General features: G+C 41.5%; 2 protein-coding genes across 3 annotated transcripts; one reads left to right on the top strand and one right to left on the bottom strand.

The window, feature by feature from the left end:
- The first annotated feature begins 257 nt into the window (after window positions 1-257).
- Window positions 258-2,956, top strand: UBQLN3 (ubiquilin 3). 2 transcript variants are annotated; one of them, XM_019037736.4, is made up of 3 exons: window positions 259-382; window positions 662-2,197; window positions 2,549-2,956. In XM_019037736.4, exons 2-3 carry the CDS (start codon window positions 698-700, stop codon window positions 2,663-2,665), a joined length of 1,617 nt encoding a protein of 538 aa, XP_018893281.4. In that variant the 5' UTR covers window positions 259-382; window positions 662-697; the 3' UTR covers window positions 2,666-2,956. The 2 variants fall into 2 exon arrangements, with proteins under 2 accessions (XP_004050599.5, XP_018893281.4); XM_004050551.5 differs by having other exon boundaries at window positions 258-382; window positions 662-2,956.
- A 17,937-nt stretch (window positions 2,957-20,893) lies between these two features.
- Window positions 20,894-21,958, bottom strand: LOC101129836 (olfactory receptor 52D1). The gene has a single exon (XM_004050550.3). The coding sequence runs from the start codon at window positions 21,934-21,936 to the stop codon at window positions 20,980-20,982; it is 957 nt and encodes a 318-aa protein (XP_004050598.1). The 5' UTR covers window positions 21,937-21,958; the 3' UTR covers window positions 20,894-20,979.
- Window positions 21,959-27,692: the final 5,734 nt, after the last annotated feature.

The following is a 27,692-nucleotide window of genomic DNA, read 5'->3' as shown; positions in this document are numbered from 1 at the left end:
ACTGGGACATAGGATACCAGGAAGAAGACCCTGGACCAGGAAGTAGCTGAATGTGGGTCTGAATGGAGACAGAGAGGACTGGGAGATGTTTTATAACATTCCAATCCCAGTCTGAGCCTCCACAGAAGTCTCCACAGGAAGGCACTTGAGGTGGAGGAAGTAGAAGTGGTAAAAGATGGGAGAGCAAGAGTTCCCAGGGATCCAGAGCTCCTTAGAGAAGTCTCAAGAATCTTCTGTGTGAGGCTGTGACGTCAGCACTGAGGTCACAGAAGGGACCTGATAGTGCGGGTTCTGGCCCAGAAGGCCTCAGGGGTGGCTGTGTAGCAAGATGAGGGAGGTTTGGAGCCCTGCATAAAGAGAAGGACGGGACCACAGCTGACTGGTATGTACACCCCAGCTGGGCCCTTCCTTCTACCTTTGTCCCTGTATTCATCAACTACAGACCTCTTTCCCAGGGCCCTGCATTTCCCTCCCCTGATTCCAACATATCTCAATCCCGCAATCTTCCTAAAGCATCTTGCCCCAGAAACCTCATGGCCCCTTTCATGTAGACCCTGCAGCTTTCGCTATCCTGATATTCAAGACCCTTTTCATACTCACCCTTCCTACTTTTGCCATTGCCTGAAACGATGATCTTGGTCTCCAATCCCCATGCCCCTAGCTGTGTCCCTACAGACCTGGGCCTCCTGCTGCCACCATGGCCAAAGGTGGAGAAGCCCTGCCACAGGGCAGCCCAGCACCAGTCCAGGATCCCCACCTCATCAAGGTGACAGTGAAGACGCCCAAAGACAAGGAGGATTTCTCAGTTACAGACACATGCACTATCCAGCAGCTGAAGGAAGAGATATCTCAGCGCTTTAAGGCCCACCCTGATCAGCTTGTTCTAATCTTTGCTGGCAAAATCCTCAAGGATCCTGACTCACTGGCACAGTGTGGAGTGCGAGATGGCCTCACTGTCCACCTGGTCATCAAGATGCAGCGCGGTGCCATGGGCAATGAGTGCCCAGCTGCCTCTGTCCCTACCCAGGGCCCAAGTCCTGGATCACTCCCTCAGCCAAGCTCCATTTACCCAGCAGATGGGCCCCCTGCCTTTAGCTTAGGTCTCCTCACAGGCCTCAGTAGGCTGGGCTTGGCCTATCGTGGCTTCCCTGACCAGCCAAGCTCCCTAATGCGGCAGCATGTGTCTGTGCCTGAGTTTGTGACTCAGCTCATTGATGACCCCTTCATCCAGGGTCTGCTGTCCAACACAGGCCTAGTACACCAGCTGGTTCTTGACAACCCCCATATGCAGCAGCTGATCCAGCACAACCCTGAGATTGGGCATATTCTTAACAACCCGGAAATTATGCGGCAGACACTGGAGTTTTTACGTAACCCTGCCATGATGCAGGAGATGATACGTAGCCAGGACCGGGTGCTCAGTAACTTGGAGAGCATTCCTGGTGGCTACAATGTGCTTCGCACTATGTACACAGATATTATGGACCCAATGCTTAACGCAGTCCAGGAGCAGTTTGGTGGCAATCCCTTTGCCACTGCCACTACTGATAATGCCACCACCACCACCAGCCAACCTTCAAGGATGGAGAATTGTGACCCTCTCCCCAACCCCTGGACTTCTACACATGGAGGCTCAGGTAGCAGGCAAGGAAGGCAGGATGGGGATCAGGATGCACCTGACATTAGAAATAGGTTTCCAAACTTTCTGGGTATTATAAGGCTCTATGACTATCTCCAGCAATTACACGAGAACCCCCAGTCCCTAGGAACTTATCTACAGGGGACTGCATCTGCCCTCAGCCAAAGCCAGGAACCACCACCACCAGTAAACAGAGCTCCCCCATCGTCACCCTCATCTCAGGAGCCTGGGTCAGGCCAGCCTCTCCCCAAGGAGTCAGTAGCAATCAAGGGAAGGTCCTCCTGCCCAGCTTTCCTGAGATACCCCACACAGAACAGTACTGGACAAGGTGGAGACCAAGATGGTGCAGGGAAAAGCTCTACTGGACATAGCACAAACTTGCCTGATCTTGTCTCGGGGCTGGGAGATTCTGCCAACAGGGTTCCATTTGCTCCCTTATCTTTTTCCACCACGGCAGCCATTCCTGGAATCCCTGAGCCTCCCTGGCTGCCATCCCCAGCTTATCCAAGATCTCTGAGGCCAGATGGCATGAATCCAGCTCCACAGTTACAGGATGAGGTACAACCACAGCTGCCACTGCTGATGCACCTTCAGGCAGCCATGGCAAACCCCCGTGCCCTGCAAGCCCTGCGGCAGATTGAGCAGGGTCTACAGGTCCTAGCTACTGAAGCACCTCGCCTCCTACTCTGGTTCATGCCTTGCCTAGCAGGGACGGGTAGTGTGGCAGGAGGTATACAGTCTAGAGAAGATCCCCTTATGTCTGAGGATCCTCTCCCAAATCCACCTCCTGAGGTGTTCCCAGCACTGGACTCTGCAGAGCTGGGCTTCCATTCCCCTCCCTTTCTCCCTATGCTGCAAGATTTAGTTAGTACAAATCCCCAGCAGCTGCAGCCTGAGGCTCACTTTCAGGTGCAGCTGGAGCAACTGCGGTCCATGGGCTTTCTGAATCGTGAAGCCAATCTTCAGGCCCTCATTGCTACGGGGGGCGACGTGGATGCTGCTGTGGAGAAGCTGAGGCAGTCATAGGAGCCTTAGTCATTCAGACCATACGTTTTCCTCTGTGCCTTTTTCCCATATCCTATTTCCCTAGCTCTCCCATTTTTGAATACAGCTGCATTATAAACCAAATTTACTATGAGGCCCTTTGCTGTGGAGGCAATGTTGTTCCAGAGTCAACGAGGAAGACTAATGGCCAAAACATAGTGGAGGTGCTGTGTATGAGTCAACCACTTGTACCACTATATCACTGGGGGGCCCCAGTCTAAGCTCTGCTTATGCCTATCTTGAGATGCAATTACACCCAATTTCCAATGTGAACTCTTGCCTGAGTCTCATTCATGTGGGCTATGAGAAAAAGGATGGATATGGGAGAAGAAGTAGTGATAAGGGCTGTCTCTACATGGATGGAAGGACTTGGAGGGAAACTAAAAGATCTGAAGTTAGAAGACTCACAGGTATGAAGAACAGACGAGGAAATGTTGCTGCAACCTTTTGAAGGTCGAGGCCTGCAACTTTCCCGGTGTTCTTTCAGCGTTTCTTCAGATTTTGTGTCCTGTAGTAGCTGCTACCAGGTGCTCTGGTTTTCCGAGCTCCCTACCACTAGCCTGACTGAAAAGTGGGTATAGTTTCTTATTTTTATCTCCCCTGAAGACTATCCCCCAAGCAGCTTTCACTTCCAGGATTTGATGCTGATCTCTAAGCAGATAGAGATAGAGCAGCAAAGGAGTCAGGGTGACTTCTCAGATTCCTGAATCTTACTGACTTTATACAGTCCCTTGTAGCCAGATCCAGAGAGTTAATTTTTTGCAACTTCAAGCTCAAAACTGAAGACATACTCCGTGTATAGCATTTTGCTAGCTATTAGGAATTCAATATGAGCAAAAGAGTTTTACTCACTGCCCTGCCTCAATGAATTTATGATCTTATAACAAGAATTGTGCAAATTGTGACTATATAATTCACATTATATACAATTACAAACTATGAGAAATGGTGTAAAGAAAAAGATGAGGAGCTGTGAAATAGCATGAACAGGGTCTTGATCTAGTCTGGGGAGACAGGAAAGGCTTCTGTGAGTGTGTACTGCAAACTAGAATCCAAAAAGTGGTAAGAATTAAGTAGGTAAAGCTTTCAAGGAGGAGGAAGAGCTTTCCTGCAGAAGAGCTATTATGTACAAAGGCACTGAGGTAGGAGGTGCATAACACATAGAAGATGCCCTTGGGATCTCAGACTAGATCCTTGTTTGCATTCAAGGATGCTTTCCATTAACCATGTACTTCTAGGGTAAAAGTGTTACAATTCATAAATCAAGCCAGTAAATAATGCTTTCCAGTCCATATGCACAGAAATGTGTCAGGTAAACCCACTGTAGAGAAACGCACAAACACACAATACACACCCACTTAAATATGTCTTCACATGGGTATATTCTATGTACATATGTACAAGCATACATACAAAACACAGTCTGTTAAATCAGAGTTTCATCGCAAAATGGAAATGTAAACCTAAGAAACATTCACAGTATTTTCCTATCAAGGAAGCAAAGAGGTCTTGATGGGGGATACCTAAAAGTGGCTGTGGTGTGTGTTTAGATGTCAGAGACTCAGTACTGGGAGAGAGGGAACCTCTACTTGGAGCTCAGGATATTTTGATCAGCCTGTGTAACTTAGAGCTGCTAGCACACGGTTTAAAGGAGATAAAAGCAGCCTTTGGGAAAACATTTATTCTAGCGATTTAGGTTTCAATGTTTAGGTGGAGCACAAGGTTCCTGATATGATTTGGCTCTGTGGCCCCACCCAAATCTCATCTTGTAGCTCCCATAATTCCCACCTGTTGTGGGAGGGACCTGGTGTGAGATGATTGAATCATGGGGGTGGGTCTTTCCCAAGCTGTTCTCGTGACAGTGAATGGGTCTCACGAGATCTGATGGCTTTAAAAACCGAAACCGGAGTTGCTCTACAGAAGCTCTCTTTTTGCCTGCTGCCATTCCGGTAGGATGTGACTTGCTTCTCCTGGCCATGGTTGTGAGGCCTCCCCAGCTATGTGGAACTGTAAGTCCGGTAAACCTCTTTCTTTTATAAATTGCCCAGTCTCGGGTATATCTTCATTAGCAGCGTGAAAACGGACAAATACAGCTTCAATTTCCCCTCACTCCACTCCCCATTAGGGGATAGTTTTTGTCCAGATTAAAGAAAAACCTATTGTTTATGGTGGTGCTAGGGGAAATGAAGAGGAAAGTCTTGCCTCTCCATTTTCTTCAGTTCATGAGGTGAGTTCTCTGGGTCTGCCTCTGACTGGGGAAGATATACATTGAACCCCAAATTTCCATCCTTGGAAGTCCAGATAGGTCTGAGGAAAAAAACAAAAAACCTAATAGCAATGTTACTGCATTTATCTGCCTTCCATTTGAGCCAAAGAAAACCTGAGGGTCATATGAAGTTAAGCCCTGTTAATTGGAAGGCCAGGTGGGTCTGAGGAAAAAAGAAAAAACAAAACAAAACAAAAAACACCTAATGGGAAGAAATGTTACTGTTTTTATCTGCCTTTCATCTGGGCCAAAGAAAGCCTGAGGCTCATTTGAAGTTAAGCCCTGCTCATCAGGGAAGACACCAGGTGAATTGGATCTAAAAGTCTTAGCTAGGGAGAAGAGTGTTCATTTAGTGGATAATTCTCTTGCCATAACCTGTTAGAGCTCTTCACAATTTACTGGGTGCTTGGAATCCTTGCTCTAGCTTCATTAAAGAGTAAACTCATCAGCCTCATGCCTGGCTCCAAGGTGGTGAATCCAGGAGGAGGAAGCTTCTGGGGCAGGGAGGGTCACTGTCTTCTACCTAGCAGCTAAGGTAGGGCCTGGTACGTGGAAAGTGTGCAATCAATGATTGAAGGAGTGTTAAACAATGAGTGACTAAGTTAGCAAACAAATGAGAAAGTGATTGGGGACACTGGATAGATACAAATCAAATTAAAGATGTCACAGGACCAAAGCTTGTGCTTGTGAAAATAAAGGCTATGAGAATTTTAGGGGGAGGAGGTCCCTGCAGGCTGATGTTGCTGAAAGAGCAGGCCTCCTAGGACTTCCCATCTGCTGTCCCGGTTCTTACACTCTATCAGCCATGGCCCAAGATCAAATCTGAGTTGTGGAAGGACATGACAAGGGGGTTATACAGGTGGCGAAGAGAAGATAGAGTCACAGAGTTTTGGTCATGCTGGGCCTACTGCCTGGCCCTTTCCAAAGAAATTGTACTCTTTCTTCAGACCAAGAGATTTGCTAGAAAGCAGAAAAACAAGCCGTGTTAAAGTCTGCAGTACTGAGAGCTGATTTGGATAACAATTAGCCAGGAAAGTAGACAGCAGTTAAGGAGAAAGGTATCCAAACAATAAAAAGTGCTTTTAAGCATCAGTGTTATTTCTTTTTTTTCTTTAAAAAAACAAAACTAATATCTTCATCATAAACACATGCCCATATTTTTTTCTATATGTTTTAGGGCTTCATTACTTGTATTTATTTAATATTAATAATAGCTAACACTTATTGAGGCTTTACTATATGTCAGGCTCTGTTCCAAGCTTTTACCATCGGATTCCACACAATAGTCCTTTAGCACAGATATTAGTAGTATCCCTAGTTTATGGATGAGGGCAGCTGAGGCAAATGAAGAGGGGAAGTACATCACTTAAAGCTATAAAGCACTTCATATTACAGCCAGGATTAGAGAGTCTAATTCCAGAGCCCATACTCTTAATCACTGCAATAAATCAAGTTAATTTAATTTATGCTTTAATCCTTACCCCTCAAAAAGTAGAGCAGGGCAGAATTTGTGATATTGAAATTTCTACCCCCCTGAGTCCTGCGAGTATCTACACTAGACTGAAATGTCGTCATTACCATAGCCTACATATGCATAGATGTTTTTGTTTCTTTGCTTTTTATTTTATCTAATACTACACTTCCTCAATTATTTTAACTTTGAAATATTTAATGACAAAAAGAAAAACGCCTGATGTTGCAAAATATCATTGGCTAATTTTGTCTGTTTTTCCAAGTACGCTTTATAGCAGATGTCAAATTTCAGAAAAGGCCAAATGAGATTTTGATTGGCTTTCTATTATAAATTGGAACATGTTGAGGAATTTGCAATAGGCAGTCTTTCCTTTTAAAATAGGGAATATTTCTATTTAAACTTTATTTCTTTGTAAAAAAAAAGGTGTAGTTTCTTCAATTAAGTTTTACACATTTGGGTTTATTTACACATGACATTTTTTGATTGTTATTTTGAATGACAATTTTTTCATTATATTTTCTGGGTGAATTAGACTGTGATGAAACTGTGCTATTACCAGTTACTGTATTATTACTTCAGATCTTTGTTAATAGATGCTCATGCAATCAAGTGCATGCATCTTTGATAAATAGTTGCAAAGCCTCTACTCTTCTAATAATTTGTATGTATGTAAGTTGTACATAAGATAGGTAAAATAAGAATATAGAAAAATTCACTACACAGATAGCACTACCAATACTATGATGTTTGTACTTTTATATATTTTAATACAACTATGGTTGTACTGTGCATAGTTTCATAACCTACCTTTTTAACTTGGTAATATATCATGAATTTTTCCAAGTTATTACCCTTTGACACTCACAGTTCAATAAATATTTCCTGCACATATTATATGTAAGAAATGATGTTTGGTGCTAGGAATACAATGGCGAACAAGATTAGATATGTTTCCTACCCTAAGGAGTTTAAAATATAGTGGCAATGACATATTTCAGTTAACTCTTACAGAGATCTCACGGAAAACTAGGCACTGATCTATAGCCTTTGCATATATTCGTTTAATTCTTACAGAAACCCTGTAAAGTAGGCTCTATAATTACACCTATTTTTACAGGTAAGTAAACTAAGGCATAAGAATGTAAAGTGTCTAGTCCAAGATTAGGTAGCATGTGAATGAATGGTTGAGCTGGCGTTGGAATTTGAACCAGTCTTTCTAGAGACCACATTCTTCACTCACTTCTATTACATAAATGATTATTGGTTTATAATTATAAGAAATTTCATGCAGGAAATTGCTAGTGCGTATGGCAGGAGGAGGGATGTATTTTTAGAACGATAGTCAGAATCTCTGTAGAGGAAGTATTCATACAGAGATTTGAAAGGTAAAAGGAAGCCAGACATTCAAAGAGCTAGGGGAAAAATGTCTCATGCAAAGGAGAAAGGATACAAGAGAATCCTGATTTTGACTGGAGCTCGATACATTCATGGAAAAATTAAACAAGGCCAGTGGGTCTGGAGTACAGAGAATGAGAGGGAGAGTGCTTCAAGGTGATGTGGGAAAGACAGGTGAGTGCAAGGTCAAGAAGGCTTTGTCACCCATGCAGAGACATTCATTCTCAACTTACACAGAGAATGAATGAGAGAGTGACAAGCGGAGAAGCAGAGCCAATCTGAAGACCCCTGTAGTCATTCAAGTGAGAGATGGTACTGGCTTAGAATAGGGTTCCTGACGTGTGTATGACAAGAAGTGGACAAATGAGAACATATTTTGGAGATAGAATTTACAAAGCTTTCTGATGAGACTAAATGTGCAAGATTAAAGAAAGGGAGAAATTCACTCACAGGTGGGAGTTGAACAATGAGAACACATGGACACAGGGCGGGGAACATCACACACCGGGCCTGTCGGGGGTTGGGGGCGCTGGGGGAGGGATAGCAGTAGAAGAAATACCTAATGTAAATGACCAGTTCATGGGTGCAGCAAACCAACATGGAACATGTATACCTATGTAACAAACCTGCACGTTGTGCACATGTACCCTAGAACTTAAAGTATAATAATAAACAGGGAGAAATTAATAAGCAAAGAAGAAAATATCACACAATGGTAAATTCTATGCATATAATCAAAATACAGTGATGGGATAGTGAATTAGAACGTGATCTGAATAATTAAAAGGGACAATCTTGTTATAAAGTCTTAGGGAACAGCTACTGTGGCAGCCTTAAGGGTAAGTTGGGTGCTTGGTGTGTTCTAGAAGGAGAAGAGAAGCCAGTGTGGTCAAGCTTCTTAGACAAGAGGAAAATTATCAGCAAGAGGAAGTCAAGGAAACAGGCAGGAGTCCAACTATGTGAGGCTTTAGAGCTAGTCAAGGAACTTGGATTTTATCCTCAGTATAATAAGAAGGTAACTTTTGCTACTCCCATCAGGATTTTATTTGATTTATTTAAATAAACTTTTAAGACTATCATAAGCCACATTTAGCCCGAATCTACTCAAAGGACACAGGAAACAAAGCAAAAATCACCAGTAGGGCAGAATCAGGCATTCCTCATTTGGTGGGAGTTCTTATTGTAGCCCAGGCATAGGTTAGTATAGCCACCCAGAAGTCATTTTCTCCCAGGTGTAAGGAGTCAAAATCTGTATCAGGCAAGTCAGAGAGAGGCTGCAGGTTAAGTCCTGGTGCCCCATAGTAGCTAATAGGCTTTTCAGCCCTCCATACACCTATGTTCTAGACTCTGCAAGAAATGCCTTATTATAATTTCCCCAAACTCAGGGCTGCCCAAAGTATGGAATCTCCAACAGGTATTTATGATTCATTATAACTTCTTCCCATTCAGACAAGTTTGCCAATCAAGGGTCATTTCTATCACAGGCAATGCTGCCTAGTGTCAACCTAAAATAATGGCAGAGAGACAAGCTTCCCAAATAAATTACTTTATTCAGGAATAAACAGGACTATAACCTGGGATATGCATGCTATGACAGATCATAGGCATATTCAGGGAGGTGGAGGCAAAGGGAAACTTTTAAAGGCAAAAAGGAGAAGTATATGAAGGTCGTTTTGAAACAAAAGTTCATTGGTCATAGGGGCTTCCCACAGGTGGTGACATGTGCATTGACCATAGTTAGGAGTGGGTCTTCATAGAAGTGACATGACTACAGGGTTGTGGTTTAGTAAAGCTACTTGCAAGGCCGCAATTAGGACTATTACTGGAAAGATGTCCTCGTCGAAGCGGCTTAATTGCAAGGTGTGGTTTTGGCAGAGTCTCTTAGGACAGTTCTTGTTATCAGGCAAATATACATGAGGACCCTCCTTTTATGAAGGACCCAAACTAAATGGATTTTCTGGCTCCATTTAGTTTGATTTTGACATGAATGACTCCATTTTGGTACCGACAGTTTTCACACTAGCAATATAATTGGTATTTTACAGTTGTCTGTTTTTCAGGGAAACAGAGCCAGTAAGTTTAACTGAAAATCAGATTCTGAGGCAACAGAGGAGTTTTGTCAGTCCTTTTACTTATATACTTCAGATCGCATAGGGCACTATGGTCTGAGATAGATATTAGTGGGCATGGTGATTTAGAATGGTTTCAAGTAGCTTTCAGTTGGGTTTACTACTGCAAGAGCAAAGAAGCAGGGCAAAAGATATGTGAAATTAAATACACAGAAGAGTAGGTGGGCATAGATCCTCATTGCTTCCATAATTCTCACAAAGGTGCACATAATTTGGTCACTGCGTCCTTTGCAAAATGGTCTAGCAGGTCAAAGGGCCGGGATTGTGAGCTCACTGTCTCTTATACCACTAGGCTAGGCAGGGATCACATCAGCACTCTACAGCCTATTTGCCAAAATAAAAGGCAATTCTTTGCAGAGTAGATTACATATTCCATGTTCTCATTACTGTATTATCAGGACCACGGGAGTCCTAGTCACAGATGGGAATTTAATTAAGATAGTGAAATGAACTCATTTCCCTTGGCTGTTGAGTTGGCAGTTGGTGGTGAGGGTAAGAGTGGAAGCTGACAAGCTAGTACTTGGATCTGCAGAAGTCCAGGGAAGAGATTGTTTAGACTTGTGTCATAATAGTACTGATAGGGTGATAGATTCAGGACATATTTTTAAGGCTTGGTAGAAAGGGCTTGCTGATGGAATTAACATGGGACAGAAGGCTTTTTGACTTGTGCAGTTAAGAGGATAGTGGCCTTTAAGAAGGAGAATAACTGGAGGAAGACGCTTTTCAGAGGAATATAAAAATACTGTTTTGACCCTGCTAGTTGAGGTCCCTGTTAGACTTCAAGTGGAGATGACAAGTTTAAGTTCTGGGCATATTCAGAGGAATATAAAAAATACTGGATTATTTGTCTAACCCAGCGATGCAGAGTTGCTGTTCCTAAGTATCTGTGGGTGTTACTGAAAGCCATGAATGGTATCATCCAGGTCTACTGTGCAGACAGAAAGAAGAGTGGGGCCCAGAGCTGATCCAAATTTATAAATCCTGTTTTCATAAATTCACAGAGATAGAATTATTCACAGAAATAGGTCTAAGAGACCTATTCACAGAAATAGGTCAAAGAGTAACCAAAGGCTTGAGCTTAACAATTTAAATGCTATTTTGAATGGCTGTACTATCATATCTCCACATTAAAACAGGATAGGGAGGCACTGGGGCCAATTTTTCATAGACATCATTTAAGAAAACCTAGGTCAGAAGGTCAAGCAGTTGAACTTTGTGCCCTGTCATCCCCTAATTTCCCTGTCAACTTGAACTTCATTCTAGAAGTTCAGTCCCTGCCTTTGCAGCCTTGTACTTTCTTGGAAAGTTTTATGTTCAAATGTGTCCCATGTCGGAATAATAGCTCCCTGACCTGTGGGACAATCTATGATTAATGCATCCCAGGAGAGTACATGCCCTTCATCTGGCCTCCAGCCCTTATTGAATGGGGGTAAGATTGAAAATTTATAAAGATAGGATAAGGCCTGTGGCAAAACAGAAACTCAGTTAGAGGCTTATTGGTCAGACTGGAACTTAAAGAGGAGATTTTTCAGGAGGTCATCATGTTTGTCTATTAAATCAGTTACCTGGGACCTGTCAGGAACAGGAAAGTTCTATTGAATGCCTCTCCCAAGGACCCAGCATGCATGGTGTATCTTAAGAAGTAAAGGGTGTATCTTGGTTACAATTAGTAATGTCTGTAACTCTGAAGGGAATGAGGGTTTTGGCAAGGACTTGTATTGTGACCTTGGTATATAAGGAGATATACTGAAACTAATATCGTTTTGACTTACATTTTGGGTATATTCGTGAGCAAGAGATTCTAATATGTTGATTTTTTTTTTTACCTTGAAGAAGACAATTTGTAGGTAATGGCCCAATAATTTATAATACATATGAAGACAGGACCATTTGTTGGCCAGGGAATCCAGTGTTAAGGTGACTGCCTTAAGATTAAGATTAAGTGTGATGTTTCTTGGGTCCTGTCCTTTGTTAGGGACATCCTGGCTAATGGATGGAAAGCAGCAACATTCCACTAAGCTCTATCACCTGTCATGGTTAGCAGTGCCATTGGCATAGTCCAGTAACTACCACTGCTGTTCACTCAGTTAATCCCAAGGATCACCAAAGATAGCTAAGGGGTTTAGGGAAGGGTGACCTCCTGCAGCACCATGGCATTTGGCAAGGAACTGAGAACAGGGGAAGCTACCTCTTCTGCTGGTGGAATATCCTATAGGGCTCAAGTTTGGTTCCATACTGTCTTAGGGAGGCCTCAGTAGCTGTGCCAAGGTTGTGAAGGTTGGCTTTTAAAACCCAAAACATAATGGGCAGGTGGGAGTGGAAGACCACATGCTAAGAGTTTGTAAGAGCCCCTGTTTCCTGAAGAGTCTAGTAGGTAGCCAGTCATTAGTTGTTTCATGCCATTAATAAACGTGTCAAATGCATTTCCTTGGAAGAGGATACTATGAATGTGATGTCATACCTATGCTCCTGGAGAAAGGTGTGTATAGTTAAGAGCCTCTCTGCTAAGACTGTGTGTGATGGCAAAGCTGCTGAGAAACTCCATGGGTAGCTGGCAAAAGGTGTATTGAGTTCTTTTGAAGGTGGAGGCAAACGTGGTGAGAGATTGTTAAAATAGGAGTTTAGCCACCTGTAGTTGTCTTTATGTTCTGTCTTTGACTGATAAGAGAAAAAGGAAGGGACCCAGTGTCTCTAGGCAGCAACCTTAACCACAGGATACTCAGTCCTTCTACCCCTCAACTTGTTTTTTATTTTTAATCTCTGTTTTCTTTGAATGCTTACCTGAGGAGATCCTGGTAGTCCCAAGTGTTCTGATGGATACCCTCTCTAGAGTGTCCCAATCAACCTTAGAGAGCCTGGGGGGTCTACATCACCAATAGCGGACTCAATTTTGTCTTTTAAATTATTTATGTTTTTGACAATTTATTTATTTTGAGACGGAGTCTTGCTCTGTTGCCCAGGCTGGAGTGCAATGGGGCGATCTCAGCTCACTGCAACCTCTGCCTCCCAGGTGCAAGCGATTCTCCTGCCTCAGCCTCCGGAGTAGCAGGGATTACAGGCCTGCACTAATTTTTGTATTTTTAGTAGAGACGGGCTTTCACCATGTTGGTCAGGCTTTAAGGAAGAGATTATTAACATGTCAATATGTACCAGCACTTAAAAGTACTCAACGCATTTACCAGGTGAAGTGTAATTTACAATGAGCTGAGAAACATCTTCAAGTGTCTTAGCAGAAACAAGATCAAAGAGTTCCTTCTCCTCTCTTTCCTTTCCTTTCCTCTCTCTCTTTTTTTTTTTTTTTTTTTTTTAACATTGATTCACCATCTTCTGTGGATGGGATCTGTGATAGCCCTTGGGGTTGGAGACCAATGAGCAATGGCTACAAGGATGCAGCAGAGAAGGTGCCACTGGTCCCAGCAGCATCGACTCTAATGAAGTGCTGTCTAGGACTATCCTCAGGAGGAGGACCGTTTGACTCTTGGAGGGAGGAGAGTTTAATTATCTTCTCCCAAGTGCTATTGAGAGCAGGCAGCATCACGTACGTCTACTGCAGCCTACTGGCTCCCTCAGTTTCCAGCTAGCATTCAGCAATATATACATCCATGACCCTATGATGGGGGAAACTCCACTTCTAGTGTCAGGGGATATTCCTCAAATTATAATCACTCAAAGGTGCACTGAAAAACAGCCAAGTCACATGGCCAATTCAAAAGAGGCTCCCCCCTTGCTGGGATCAAGTTGGAATGCAGTATCCTGGAGTGTGTTATCGGGATTGGGACAGGATCTAGACTTTAGGAAGGGGATTCTTGGCAGTATTCAGAAGAGGTAATACAAAGCCATGCAAGGCAGTACACAAGAATGTCATCAGAGTAGAAAGGCCTCCAAAACAGTAGAACCCTATCTAGTTAGGCAATTTAAACCATGAGCGGTGAAAGGGCATCTCTGAGGGACATTTCACTGGAGTTTGGAATGATCCCATTTTTGTTGCCAATTCCAATTGTGTTTTAAATGAGGTGGTAAGTCCCTTTGTGGGGTCTTTAAAAATCATTACAACAAGGCATGGAAATCACACTCAGAAATGCATATGAGATAAAAATTTATTATCACAGTTTCTAGAGGGAACCAGAGGCATGCCATGCAAGGGGCCCTATGAGAAGAACTCCTAGGGAACAGGCTCCATCAAGCAGGAGAGCCAAGAGAGAATGTGAACCCATGGGCAGGTACCTCCATTGAGAGTCAACGTGGACTACACAAGCAAGAAGCATGAGGGGATTTTACTGGTACATTTGAATATCACTAGGTCACAATCAGGGAAGGCAAGAAGAGGAACTTGTGGCAGGAACCAGACTTATCACACAGGGGTACCTGGTAACTTGGTGAGGGGTGGGTTGCTCAGAGGCTGTTCATGGAGAGGTTAAGGTATCAGGAACATATGAAGTTAAAAAAATTGCAATATGCCACCCTGCTACGCTATATTTTGCTTACAAATTTTATGGAGAATAACTTTTCTATCTCTTCACTTTCAGCCTATGCGTGTCCTTAAAGCTAAAGTGAGTCTTTTGCAGGCGGTATATAGTTGGATCTTGTTTTATCCATTCAGTCACTCTATATGTTTTGATTGGAGAATGTAATCTATTTAATTTAAAGTGATTATTGATAGGCAAGGACTTACTATCATTATTTTGTTAATTGTTTTCTGACTGTGTTGTAGCTCCTGGTTCTTCCTCTCTTGTTTTCCTTTTTGATTTGATGATTTCTTTTGTAGTGGTATGCATTGATCTCTTTATTTTTGTCTTCTGTGTATCTACTACAGATTTTTAGTTTGTAATTACCATAAAGCTTGCATAAAACATAAGAGTCTATTTTAAGCTGATAATCTAAGTTAAATTGCATACAAAAACTCTACATTTACTTACTTCTCCTCACCTACACATTTTGTGTTACTAATGTCACAATTTATAACTTAATACACTGTGTATCCCTTAGCAAATTATCATATAGATATTTTTAAATTTTGTTTTTTTAACTTTTATACTAAGATTCAAAGTGAGTTACACATTACCATTACACCATTATTCTGATGTTGACTTTATACTTACCTTTACCAGTGAGTTTCATGCTTTTATACATTTTTATGTTGCTAATTATAGTCCTGTCATTTCAACTTGAAGAACTGTTTTCAGCATTTCTTGTATGGCTGGTCTAGTGGTGATGAACTCGTTCAGTGCATCCACTCTTGAATATTTTTCTCCACTGGAGTGCTAGAACCTCTCATCTGGACTCCAGGGCTGCCACAAAGGTATTCTTGTTTATGGGTAGTTGACAAAATTGGTGTTTCTCTAGGGGGATAGCAGCTGGAAACTTCTACTTCATTATGTTGCTAATGTCCCTTCTGACAGAAGGTTTTTCTGGATACCATACTTTCTCCACTGGTATGTTTGGAGTTGTCCATATCACCTGCTGTTAAAAATGTCCCTGAACCTTTGGTCAGCCCTGACAGACCTATCTGTTCTCTGTTTCTCAATCCAGTTACCAACCTGACCACAAGATGTACCAAAGGTTTTTTGTATTGAAATAATAATATTTAATGAACATCTGCTCTGTGCCAAGCATTTTGGCCTATACTTTATAGGAATAATCTCCTTAATCTTCAAAATAAATCTTTGAGAAAATATCATTTCATACATGATGAAACACAGTCTTAAAAAGGGAAAATGACTTGTTGAAGGTTATGGAGTGATGGCAGCGGGATTTAAACCAGGGTTGTTTCACTCCAGAAAGTCCAGACTCCTTTTTTATATTCCTTAAATAGTTTATTGGCAAGTTGATTATTGTTACTTTATTTTATAACTCTAAAAGGAATATATATACGATGTAAAATATTCAAAAGATGTCAGCTCCTCCAGAAAGATAAAGTATGGTTCCTGTGCTGAAGAACTCAGTGGGTAATGTGGACGGAGCTCCTGCCTTAAGAGAGACAAGTATGTAAGTGGACTGGGAAAGGCCGTCATGTGATGCTTGGGAAGGAGACATTCAGGGACTGACAATAAAGTCCACAGAGGAAGAGACAAAGAAATGGTTCACCTCAAAGTCTATGAGGGGGAAAATAATCCCTGGTACCATGAGACATGCAAAAGTGGTTCTGAATAATTGTTACCTGGAATAATGTTATTTCCTGCCACACATGAATGCATTTGCTAAAACAAAGCCAGAAACTTTAATTTGGATATCTGATTCCACTGGGGATGACCCAATGGGAATTTTCAGATGAATTGGTTTTGCTAGCAATACTTGTATGGTAGAAGTTATGCTAAGTCTGGCTGGCTGCCAGCCAGCTATGAGGCTCAGTCTGTGAAGTATCCCCTGGCTGGGAAGTTCTTTCAAACTCAGAAATTACAGACTATCAAGTCTTAATATTGGTTCTATCCTAGATATACTGGTTAAAACAAATTACAATGTAAAAATATATATGAATATATGATAAACAAGGTAATTGCAGAGGGATCTAAATGTTCATGTCACTTATGTCTAACATCATCTTCTGGAGGTGTCATTCTAGGCAGCCAAATCCTAATTTTTTAGTCAATGAAAATTCTAGAATCAGAAAAGTTAAGTATATGGCAGCAGTTAATGGTTTAAACCTAAGAGAGTCTGATGCATCCACCACCATAAAAATAATTGCTGCAGAGATATGACTTTACCCTAGGGCTCCTCTGGCCTGGAGTGGTCAACACAGTTCTTTGGAGACTTACAATTTTCTGCTTTTACAGTTGAAATATATTTTCTCCTAAGTGACAAGTTACCTTGTCAGGTATATTAATACCTTAAATCTAATAGTTGTTAAGTTTAACAGACCTAGACTCAAACTGTTACTTTCTTATGATTTCTCATGTCTCAGTTCTGATTCTCAGAGTTGAGATAATTCTTTATTTATCTGAGAGAAACTTTATAAGTTCTTGGGGAAAATAATGTCTTTTTAGAATGGTATAGATAGATTTCTCAAACTTGAGAGGGGAACATGATGATGAATTTTTAGAAAAAGGCAGATCGATTTCTCACCCTTGATATGGGGAACATGATGATGTCTCTTTAGAATCAGGTAGATGGATTTCTCAAGCTTGAGGTCTCAGAAGTGCAAGCTGCCTTCAGACCCCAGTGAGACGGGGTGGACTAATTATACATATCTTCATTCTGTTCCTATATGAACAAGGACTCGAGGCCTTGGCTGGGCCATGGCCAGTGTACAGCAATTTAGTGGAAGATAGGTGACTGAAATCAATATTTCCTAAGCTAGCTCTTAGGATCAATGTCTTTTCCATTCAGCCATATTCCTTTATCAAACTCAAACGGTAGGATTTTTCAACAGTGGATCAGACTGATGTGAAACATGTTTCCAGATAAAGATGTTAATTTTGTTTCTGTTACTGTTTAAAGCAAATAACAAAGAGAGTCTGGCTGGGTGTGGTGGCTCATGCCTGTAATCTCAGCACTTTGGGAGGCCGAGGTAGGTGGATCACTTGAGGTCAGGAGTTCGAGATCAGCCTGGTCAACATGGTGAAACTCTGTCTCTACTAAAAATACAAAAATTAGCCATGTAGTGGGATGCACCTGTATCCCAGTTACTCAGGAAGCTGAGGCAGGAGAATGGCTTGAACCTGGGAGGCAGAGGTTGCAGTAAGTCGAGATTGTGCCACTGTACTCCCGCCTGATTAACAAAGATGTAGGAACCAGAGCTCTTGGATTCCAGAGTTTGTAATCTTGGCTCTATGCTGCTCTGTAGTCAGAATCAATCAATTCCCTTGGAACAGGTGAACAGAAAGTGTGTCTTGTCTTGCCTTTACACAGAGAAAGGGACCAATTAAGTTCCAACTGTTTGGGAATTTAGAATCTCAGAGAGAAAAATTAAGAGAATAATCTAAATCACAATGAAATTATCTATTAATATATTTATAATAAGAGCAAATTGAGTGTCTCTCTGCTGCTGAGAACCATTGTTAGCACATCACAATAAAGTCAAATAACATGGAGTGAGATGGAAGAAAAAGAAAACAGGGTGAGTTTCTTCAGAGCTCAGAGGGAAGAATTTATTTTTTGTTTTTTTGAATTCTACATATACAAGAAAATGTGTGTGAGTGAGTGTGTGTGTGTGTTTATTTTGTGAGAGAGACAGACTTGGTGGGGTGAGGTGAATTCTGGTTCTGGAGATGTGCTATGGAATTGGGGAGAACTTGGCAGGGTAGTTCTTCAGGGCCTTACCAGTGCTGAATTACTTAAAATTGAATTAAGAGAGTCTCCCTCAGCACAAATTGAAACAGCTAGACTTGGGGATAAAGGAACAAATTTACCTAATAGGTCAAGATTCTGAGGTTAAGTCTTCTTTGCAATTTGGCAGTTGCACTGATTTATGTGCCAAACTGTGAACTCATTTCTCAAAGTGGTCCAGGAGAAGCACTGTTTAAGGCTCTAGCAGGATCAGGTTCATGCAGCAGTCTAAATGATTTGCACATGCTCTAGGGCTGGTGACATCTATCTATACTCAAAAGCTGAATTTCTTTTTAGTGCATAGGTAAAACCATATTTTATGCCTTTTTAGGGAAAGATGATGCTGTACACTGGGATTGGTAATCAGGGAAGTTTCACTTTGGGAAATTCTGCCTTTCTGTGTTAGTCATTTGCATTGCTTTACTTCAAACTTCAATAACAATTGATTGAGATTGATCCATCACTATTTCAGTGCAGCCTGACTTATAAAATTTGTAAGGGCTGCCCGTGTCTTCTTATCTGGGCCTGGCTTTTGAGGCCCCCTCGAAATGTAATCACCCCCAGCTTCCTCAAGCTCTTTGAGTAATCCTCTTTGCTGTCTCCTTCCTGCACCATTGCCTGGTACCTCCTCCTCTTCCAATCTGTTCCACCCCTCTGATCATTCTCCTCTGAGCTTCTCTGGGCCAAGACATGACTGTCCCTGACCTGTGATAGCTCCTTGTGCATGAATTTACCTCCACAACTGGACTAGGAGCTCTCCATGGCCACAGCTGACACTTACCCTCTTGTCTTACCCATGAACTTGTGATACTTTTTCTTGTAATTGCTTTTCTAGGTAAAAATACTCTTCGTCGTGATTCTTGTGGATGTGACTATATCTGAACAGCCTCAGTGTAATATGAATAAACAAGAATCAAATTACTGAGTACCTACTGTGTGCCAGCCACTGTGCTAGACATATATTTTCATTACCCAACACATTAGCGTAATGAAGACAGTATTTATTCATTAAATCAACTAAGACCATGATACATACCAGTATAATCTCTAACACTTTTCCCATAATATTTTGAGTGCTTATTATGTGCAAGGCACAGATGAAATGCCTAGTCTGATGAAGTATTAAAATGGTTATCAATTCAAAAGCAAATAAATGAACACTGCAGATTAAGCCATGCAGCTATAAAATCTAGCATACCTTTATAAATTTAAGAATTATTAGCTGAATACTACCAACTGCCAGCAGTCAGAATTGAATGCTTGCTTTGTTTCTGAGATTATAATAAACACTTTACTAATGCTGAGGGCAGTAAAGTGGGATGCCCTAATTCATGCAGCTAGTAGATAAGGAAGTCCATGGTCATCTGGACACAGATCTCATAATCTTCCCATAATAAAATACTTGACAGTGTATGAGATATTGTCAATAAATGCCATAACCTTAGGCTATTAGTCTCCCTGAATGACAGGCTTTTAATTTATAATGCAAATAACAACAATCATCTCTTTGAACAGTTGGAAGGAGATGGCTGGACTTATTTATTTCAGAACTGAGATTACTAAAGCATTATTATTAAAAAAGGAACTTGGATTTGGGGCTGGCTCCCCTGAATTCTTAATAAGGGATAACCTTATAACTAAAAGAGATCTCAAAATGGATGAGTGTGGGAGGAGTGAAAGAATATACAGTTGTATTAAGTACCAGTCATATCTCTAGCACTTTAAAAATATTATAGAATTGTTATCACAATAACCCTGTGATGTGAGGTAATGTAAAAAAAAGTTTTATATAAGTCAAGTGTCTTTACTAGTAATGTTTAGAGAGATTACATAACTTTCTCATTTTATATTCATTTATTGAGTACATGTTAGTCACTGTCTTAATTTTTCTGACTTATTTCTCACTACAACATTCAAAGTTAGATGTTATTTTTATCCCCATTTAACAGTTGGCCAAACTGAGGCACAGAAACATTTCAAACATGCTCAAGGTCACAAGTAGAGGAGCCAGGATTCCAACGCAGGCACTCTGACTTTATACTTTGTGCTTTTAACCAATACATCAGTATTCAAAGTGGTGGAATTCAGACTCAAATTCATTCCAAACCTTCTCTTTCTTTTTCACTTGGACTCACAGGAGAATATTCCTACCCTTAAATCCAGATGCCTCTGAAGACTAGGAATTGACTTTCTCCTTAGTAAGTCACAGACACTTTTAAGACAAGTGTGAGAGGGCCGGGCGTGGTGGCTCACGCCTGTAATCCCAGCACTTTGGGAGGCTGAGGCGGGCGGATCACGAGGTCAGGAGATCGAGACCATCCTGGCTAACATGGTGAAACCCCGTCTCTACTAAAAATACAAAAAATTAGCCGGGCGTGGTGGCGGGCGCCTGTAGTCCCAGCTACTCGGGAGGCTGAGGCAGGAGAATGGCGTGAATCCGGGAGGCGGAGCTTGCAGTGAGCTGAGATTGCGCCACTGCACTCCAGCCTGGGCGACAGAGCCAGACTCCGTCTCAAAAAAAAAAAAAAAAAAGACAAGTGTGAGAATATTATCACCTTTCTGGGGTATTCACAGTTCCCCAAGGAGCCTCAGGAAAATAGTACGTTCAGTGTGATAATTGATAGCTCTGATTCATCTGGCTATTCCTCTTCCTTCCAGAGTTTCCTGCCATGTCAAACCATTCCTTTCACATCATCAGTGTGTGTCCATGTAAATGTATCTAGACAGCTATCCTACACTTTTTTTTAAATCTCCAACTTCTGCTCAGCATTCATATTGAAGTCTTCCCCAGGTGAAGCAGTTTTAGAAGTCGACTCCGAATCTCCTTGGTTCTAGCTCCATAGAGAATAGGATTGAGTACAGGAGGCACCAGCACATACAGATTAGCCAGAAAGATGTGCACATGCTTGGGGACTTCGTGGTGACCAAAGCGGTGGGTGAGGAAGGAGAAGAAGGCAGGGATATAGAAAACCAGGATGATGCCAATGTGGGAGCCACAAGTACTCAGAGCTTTGTGCTGGGCATCATGAGATGGAAGATGAAAGACTGCATGGAGGATAAAGCCATAGGAAATGGCAATGAGAATGGAATCCAGTCCCGTGGCCAGCAGAGCCACAGTTAGCCCATAGACAATATTGACAGTAATGTTGGCACAGGCCAGTCGGGCAATGCCCATATGCTCACAGTATGTGTGTGTCATGACACGGTGACCACAGTAGGGGAGTCGCCTCAGCAAGAAGATGAAGGGGGAGACAATAGCCACACTACGGAATAGCCCAACAAAGCCAATTCTACCTATGACAGCATGGTTGAGAATGGTTGTGTACCTTAATGGGTTACAGATAGCCACATATCTATCAAAGGCCATGGCAAGTAGAATCGAGGACTCCAGAGCATAGATAGAATGGACACAAAACATCTGGGCCAGGCATCCACCAAAGGAAATCTCACCAGCATGGAGCCACAAAATGGCCAGCATCTTGGGCACAGTGGTAGAACTGAGAGCCAGGTCTGTGAGTGAGAGAAGGCAGAGGAAGAGGTACATAGGTGCATGAAGAGCATTGTCCATGGCAATGACCAGGATGAGGGCAGCATTTCCAACCAGTGCTACAAGATACATGGCACAGAAAGGGATGGCAATCCAGAAGTGGGCAGCCTCCAGCCCTGGGATCCCTGTTAAGAAGAAGGTGTCTGGAAGATGGTTATCACTGAGGTTGGAATCTGACATTCTTCCTGGCAAATGAAGGGCTCTTTCTGAATAGTATTGTTATGCTTGCCCTGTAACATCAGATATTTGGTTGATTTATGTAAAACAAAGATCTTTCTGTGAAATAATCTTTTTTAGACTAAAAAAATTTGTTTTTCACTTGTACAAACATCTGAAATGACTACCACATATAATTCATTTTAAAACCGTCTGCTGATTTCTATATTGAACAATGATGTTTTCAGTTCTATATCCAAAGCACCAAGCTAAGTATTTATTAGTCTTCTCAAACTGACCTTTCCAGACTTATCTCCCTCCATATCCTGCACATCATTTATTGACCTCTAGTCCATCCACATCATGGGATATTTCTTACCTCTCATTCATGCCTTTTCTCTTACCTAGGGAGTCTCATTCCTTTATTTTCCTCCTCTCTATTAAGTTTTAATACAAGTTTCCCTGCTTCCCAGAGGCCTTCCCTTTCTAAACTGGTCTTGGTAATCTCTAATTTTGTATTTTTCCTACTTCCACTATCTTAAAAAATTCTGCTGGGTTAGAACTATGTCTTTATGCAACCGTAACCTCTACACTGCCCATGACTGTATTTGTACCTAGACATTTTGACAACTTCAATAAAGACTAAATTCTGATCATTCTTAGTAACATGGCATTGATGTTTTAAATTAATGATATAATGATGCATTAACTTTTTTTCTGCATTTGGTATGTGCCAAATATACACCAAATCACTTTTGTATATATATATCATCTGAAGTGCCTATGAAGAGGCTACGCAACCTGAATATGCTTTCATATCATGATTGAATATATACAGCAATTTGAGCATTCACATGGGTATACCAGAAGGAAGTGTGAGGTAAATCAGATATGCTTGTTGAGGATACTGCACTCAACCATGGCAAAGCCAGCGTATAGTCCTCCAATCCACCAATATAATGGCTGGCTGTGAGGTCAGATCAGAATGGCAAGTGCTATTAGAGACAGATATAAAAAGTGAGGTATTCTGGATTTACCACCCATAAAGGGACTGGAAGGGGATTCTGCTCTTGCTGTAGAGGCATAGCTAGTATTATACACATTGTCTCAGTAACATGTATCCCTAAAATAATTCTGAGTAGAAATGCCAGGAAATCTGAATTTTAGCCCCGATTCTGTAACATTATTGATTTGTGACTTTGAACACATCTCTTACTTATCTGGACAGTCTCAATTTAGAAAGGGCAATGGATGTAGTCATTCTCTGATTTTCTGTCTGCTCACTATGTGGCATTGAAAAAAATTCCAAAGCCTTTTTGTGTCTTAGTTTTTATCTTTAAATTGGGAATGACACCATCTGACCTAACTTCACAAAATTTTGTGGTTGACTAAAGATGACTATTCATGGAATTAAACATTTGTATACCCAGAATAATTCCCCTATTTTTTCCTAAAAAAATAAGATATTTATATTTTAACAACATATACTCTGGATAAAAGAGAGTACAGTTATCATTTACATCCCTAACCAATGGAAAGACCAATCCCAGAGAAGTGAACTGATATAATTTAGATCATGAGGCATTTTATTTGTAGAACTATGATCAGGTCTCATGTCCCTTGATTCAGAGTTTGGCGTTTTTGCGTCACCCTACTGTCCATTAATAAGTCCAATACTTGAATTCCTATCTCTTTCAAATGAGGCTAATATCTTTTTTGTCTAATATCAATTCCTAGTGCCGAAGTATCTTTACTCATTATCTTAGCTCCAAAGAGGTGGAATTAGGAAGTCCCCTTTATTTGCATTGAGATTTTTTTTTTTTGTAAGAACAGGAGGCATCTTATTGATTCCTACCATAACAGAGCACCTAGGACTGTAATACAAAGAAACACATACATATTTTACTGCGGTAAAGATAACTGATGACCGATGGTGTTTAGGAAGTTATGAGACAAAAGATACAGAGCAAACAAAAAGTCATGGGCATCAGCCAGTGCAGGGCTGTGCTAGAGGTTCCTATCTAGCCCAGACGCTTAGCTCATCTGCCTTCCTACCCTCTGCTTTGGTTTAAAATGCAGAGGAGAGACTGGAAACAATGATGAATGCAGGGGCAGGGATGCCCATTGTGTGCTCTGTAGACGTCTTAGGCAAACTTAGAAGCTAAAGAGCTGCTTGTGGCTGCTCAATCTCAGAAGTGAGTCAAGGAGTTTCCAGAGAAGCTCTCCCAAAGCACAGTCTTATCATTTTCGTGTCACATGCCCCCACATTTCTTTCCTCTCCTCCTCCTCAGGTCTCCAGTAACCCAACAGTATTTAGCGGGCACATACCGTGGACCAGTCACTGTGTGGAACTGGGGTAACAGCAATGAACAGTCAGACAAAAATCCCTGCTGTGAAAGAGCTTAGATTTTAGCAAAGGCAGATAAATAGCAAACAAAATGCAGAAGTAAAATATATGTTAGATAATGATAAGGACTTTGAAAAAATAAAAAAAAAAGAGGTAGTGGGATTGGGGTAAATTCTAATTAGGGCATTGCATTAGTTTGCTAGGGCTGTCACCACAAAGCAGCACAGACTGAGAGGCTTAAATAACAGAAACATATTCTCTCACAGTTCTGGAGGCTAGAAGTCTGATATCGCGATGTTGGCAGGTTTGGTTCTTTCTCAGTCCTTTCTCCTTGCCTTGTAGATGACCCCCCTTTGTGTCTTCAGTTGCTCTTCCCTCTCTGCCTGTGCCCTCATCTCCCCTTGTTAAAAGGTCAACAGCCATATCGGATTAGGGCACATCCTAGTGACCACATTTTAAAAAAAAACTTTATCACATCTTTAAAGATCTTATCTTTAAATACAGTCACATTCTGAGATGCTGAGGGTTAATTAAGACCTTGACATATGAATTTGGGGGTGTGGAGACCAACACAATTCAGCCTGTAACAGACATCCAGGGAAATCTTTGCTGGGAAGGTAGTATTTGAGCAAAGCCTTGAGTCAAAAGAGCTAGCCATGCAGATCTCAGAAGGAAGAACACTTCAGACAGGGGGACAGCAAGTGCAAAGGCTTTGAGACATAGGCCTGCCTGATGGGTTTGGAAGCAGCAAAGAGGCTTTTGTGCTGGAGGACTAGAAGTGGGGGTGCAACGAGCATAGGCAAGATAGGCTAGATCCTTAGGCCACAGAAGGAACTTTGACTTTCACTCTGACTTGGAGGGGGATCCTTAAGGGAGAAATCACATTGCTGGTGATCTGCAAGTTCAGGCTCAAATTCATTGCTCAGCCCAAGCAGAGTCCATCAGGTGCTTATGCTGATGGCACCAGGGATGCAAGGCTGAATAGCTGGAGAAACAATTAACACATTTTTTGTGGGAAAGATACATCTATTTCTAGAGCTCTCACTATCATAACTTCTGAACGTTGCCTCAATTCTTGATATTATTACTGTTAACCTTCTTTTTGATGCACTTAGAAAATGTGAGAGGAAGGTTATTTTTATGTCATATGTGCTTTGGTAAAATTTTGCAGGATTTGTGTACTGTGCATTCTTTTATCCTTTTTCTTTTGCTGGGCTACGAGTGAAGGGGAGAACAGCACAGATCTACCTTCCATCACCTTTGGTGGAGGGGGTGCTATGATGGGAAATCTGCTTCTGACTTATTTTGTTGAAATCATAGTTAGGGTACCATATTCTTTGCAGGTTATGTAGATGATGTACTTTTCATTGCCAGAGAAAGAGTAGCCAATCTGTATAATGCCAGTTTGTCAAATCTGAAAATGCTAAAATCAACCAAAACCTATAAAGCTATGAAGAATATTGATACTGTATAACATGTATTGGAGCATAAAAACTTTTTTAAAAGGCAGGTTTATTCTCACATTGCCCATAATAATATTTTGAAATAATACATATGTAATGTTTGTTTATTTAGCCAGAGGCAAATTGGTACTGTGGTAATACCATCGGGTTTGTTGTTCAAAGACAAGGGCCAAGGCCCAGGTTTGCTACTTCCTGGCTTTGCGTCCTTGGGCAGGTCATTTAACCTCTCCCATTGGTAAACCGAAGAAGACAAGTCCTCCTCTACTTCTGACAGAAGTATTGGGAAGATCAAGTGAACACATGTCTTTGTGAAGTACTATATAAAATTAGATATTATCATAATGCATTGCACTGATATTTTTTAGTGATGACACTAGCTGGTTTTGGGCTCAGCATTGGCACTGACCTGTGTTAATAGGGGAAACAAGCTTGGACGATAGAGTCTAGAGAGCTGGAATCACTACCATCTTTTCTCCTTTCTTTCTGGCCTATTCTTGCCCTCTAAGGAAGCTTTAAAATAACTGTTGTAAGGTAACTGCTGCTCTGTGGTTATCTAAGGATGTGTGGACCAGAAAGATTGAGGCAGGAGCAGGTCCCATTTATTTCCCTTTAGAAAACAGTGGGAAAACGATATTGAACTTGAGTATCATTTAGGTTCACAATACAGGCACCCTTCCTAACTTGTTGCAGGATCCTGTGTCTGGGTCCCCATCTTACACCTAGATGTCAGTAACTTAGCTGTGAGTTCATTGACTGAACATATTGCTGAGGAATCTGATTTCAAGAACTTACCTGCGCAAGAGACATGAGTTTGCAGGTGGAGCATGCAGAAGTTGGACCTCGGTGTAAAGGTGTGTGTATGCGGGTGAAACTGTGTGGGAGAAAGAGTGCGGTGGTGCAGTGTCTTTGGCAGGAGGTGTGTGTCTGGATGCAAAGTTTTGTTTAGGGAAGTGAAGGCTGTGTTTCTCTGCAGGTTCAAGGGAGTATGGTATGAGAGAGTGGAGGGTCTGAATGTGTAATTCGTGTTGAAATGTCTTGTCCTTTCTCAGTTTTCTGGGCTAATTAAATGTCTTCAGTTCAGCTCTGTATTTCTGCCTCCTCTAGTCAAGGGGATTGGTAAACGGGGTTATTTATTGACTTTCTGTGATGTGCAGGTGGGAAAACCCAGGTGGCATCCCCTAAGGATTTGATCTGTGGTTCATCTATTGAGGGAAAGAGAAGAAGCAGTTGATAATTGAGAAAAAAATGAGCAAGGGAAATTTTCCAGTGAGTTTTCAAGGGAATTTGAAATTAAACACCTAGCCTGTCTTTTCCTCTATTCTGATCTCTTTTTCACTTCTTTCCTTGTCATCCTTTTCTCTTCTTTTTTTTTTCAGTTGTACTTTCTACTTTCTTTTCTTTTCTTTTTTTTTTAATTATACTTTAAGTTTTAGGGTACATGTGCACTTTGTGCAGGTTAGTTACATATGTATACATGTGCCATGCTGGTGTGCTGCACCCACTAACTCGTCATCTAGCATTAGGTATATCTCCCAATGCTATCCCTCCCCCCTCCCCCCACCCCACCACAGTCCCCAGAGTGTGATGTTCCCCTTCCTGTGTCCATGTGATCTCATTGTTCAATTCCCACCTATGAGTGAGAATATGCGGTGTTTGGTTTTTTGTTCTTGCGATAGTTTACTGAGAATGATGATTTCCAATTTCATCCATGTCCCTACAAAGGACATGAACTCATCATTTTTTATGGCTGCATAGTATTCCATGGTGTATATGTGCCACATTTTCTTAATCCAGTCTATCATTGTTGGACATTTGGGTTGGTTCCAAGTCTTTGCTATTGTGAATAATTCCGCAGTAAACATACGTGTGCATGTGTCTTTATAGCAGCATGATTTATAGTCCTTTGGGTATATACCCAGTAATGGGATGGCTGGGTCAAATGGTATTTCTAGTTCTAGATCCCTGAGGAA

This window comes from Gorilla gorilla, chromosome 9, assembly GCF_029281585.2.
Source record: "Gorilla gorilla gorilla isolate KB3781 chromosome 9, NHGRI_mGorGor1-v2.1_pri, whole genome shotgun sequence".
NCBI classification, from domain to species: Eukaryota; Metazoa; Chordata; class Mammalia; order Primates; family Hominidae; genus Gorilla; species Gorilla gorilla.
The sequence above is the reverse complement of the archived record's forward strand: the minus strand, read 5'-3'. Positions and strand labels throughout refer to the sequence as shown.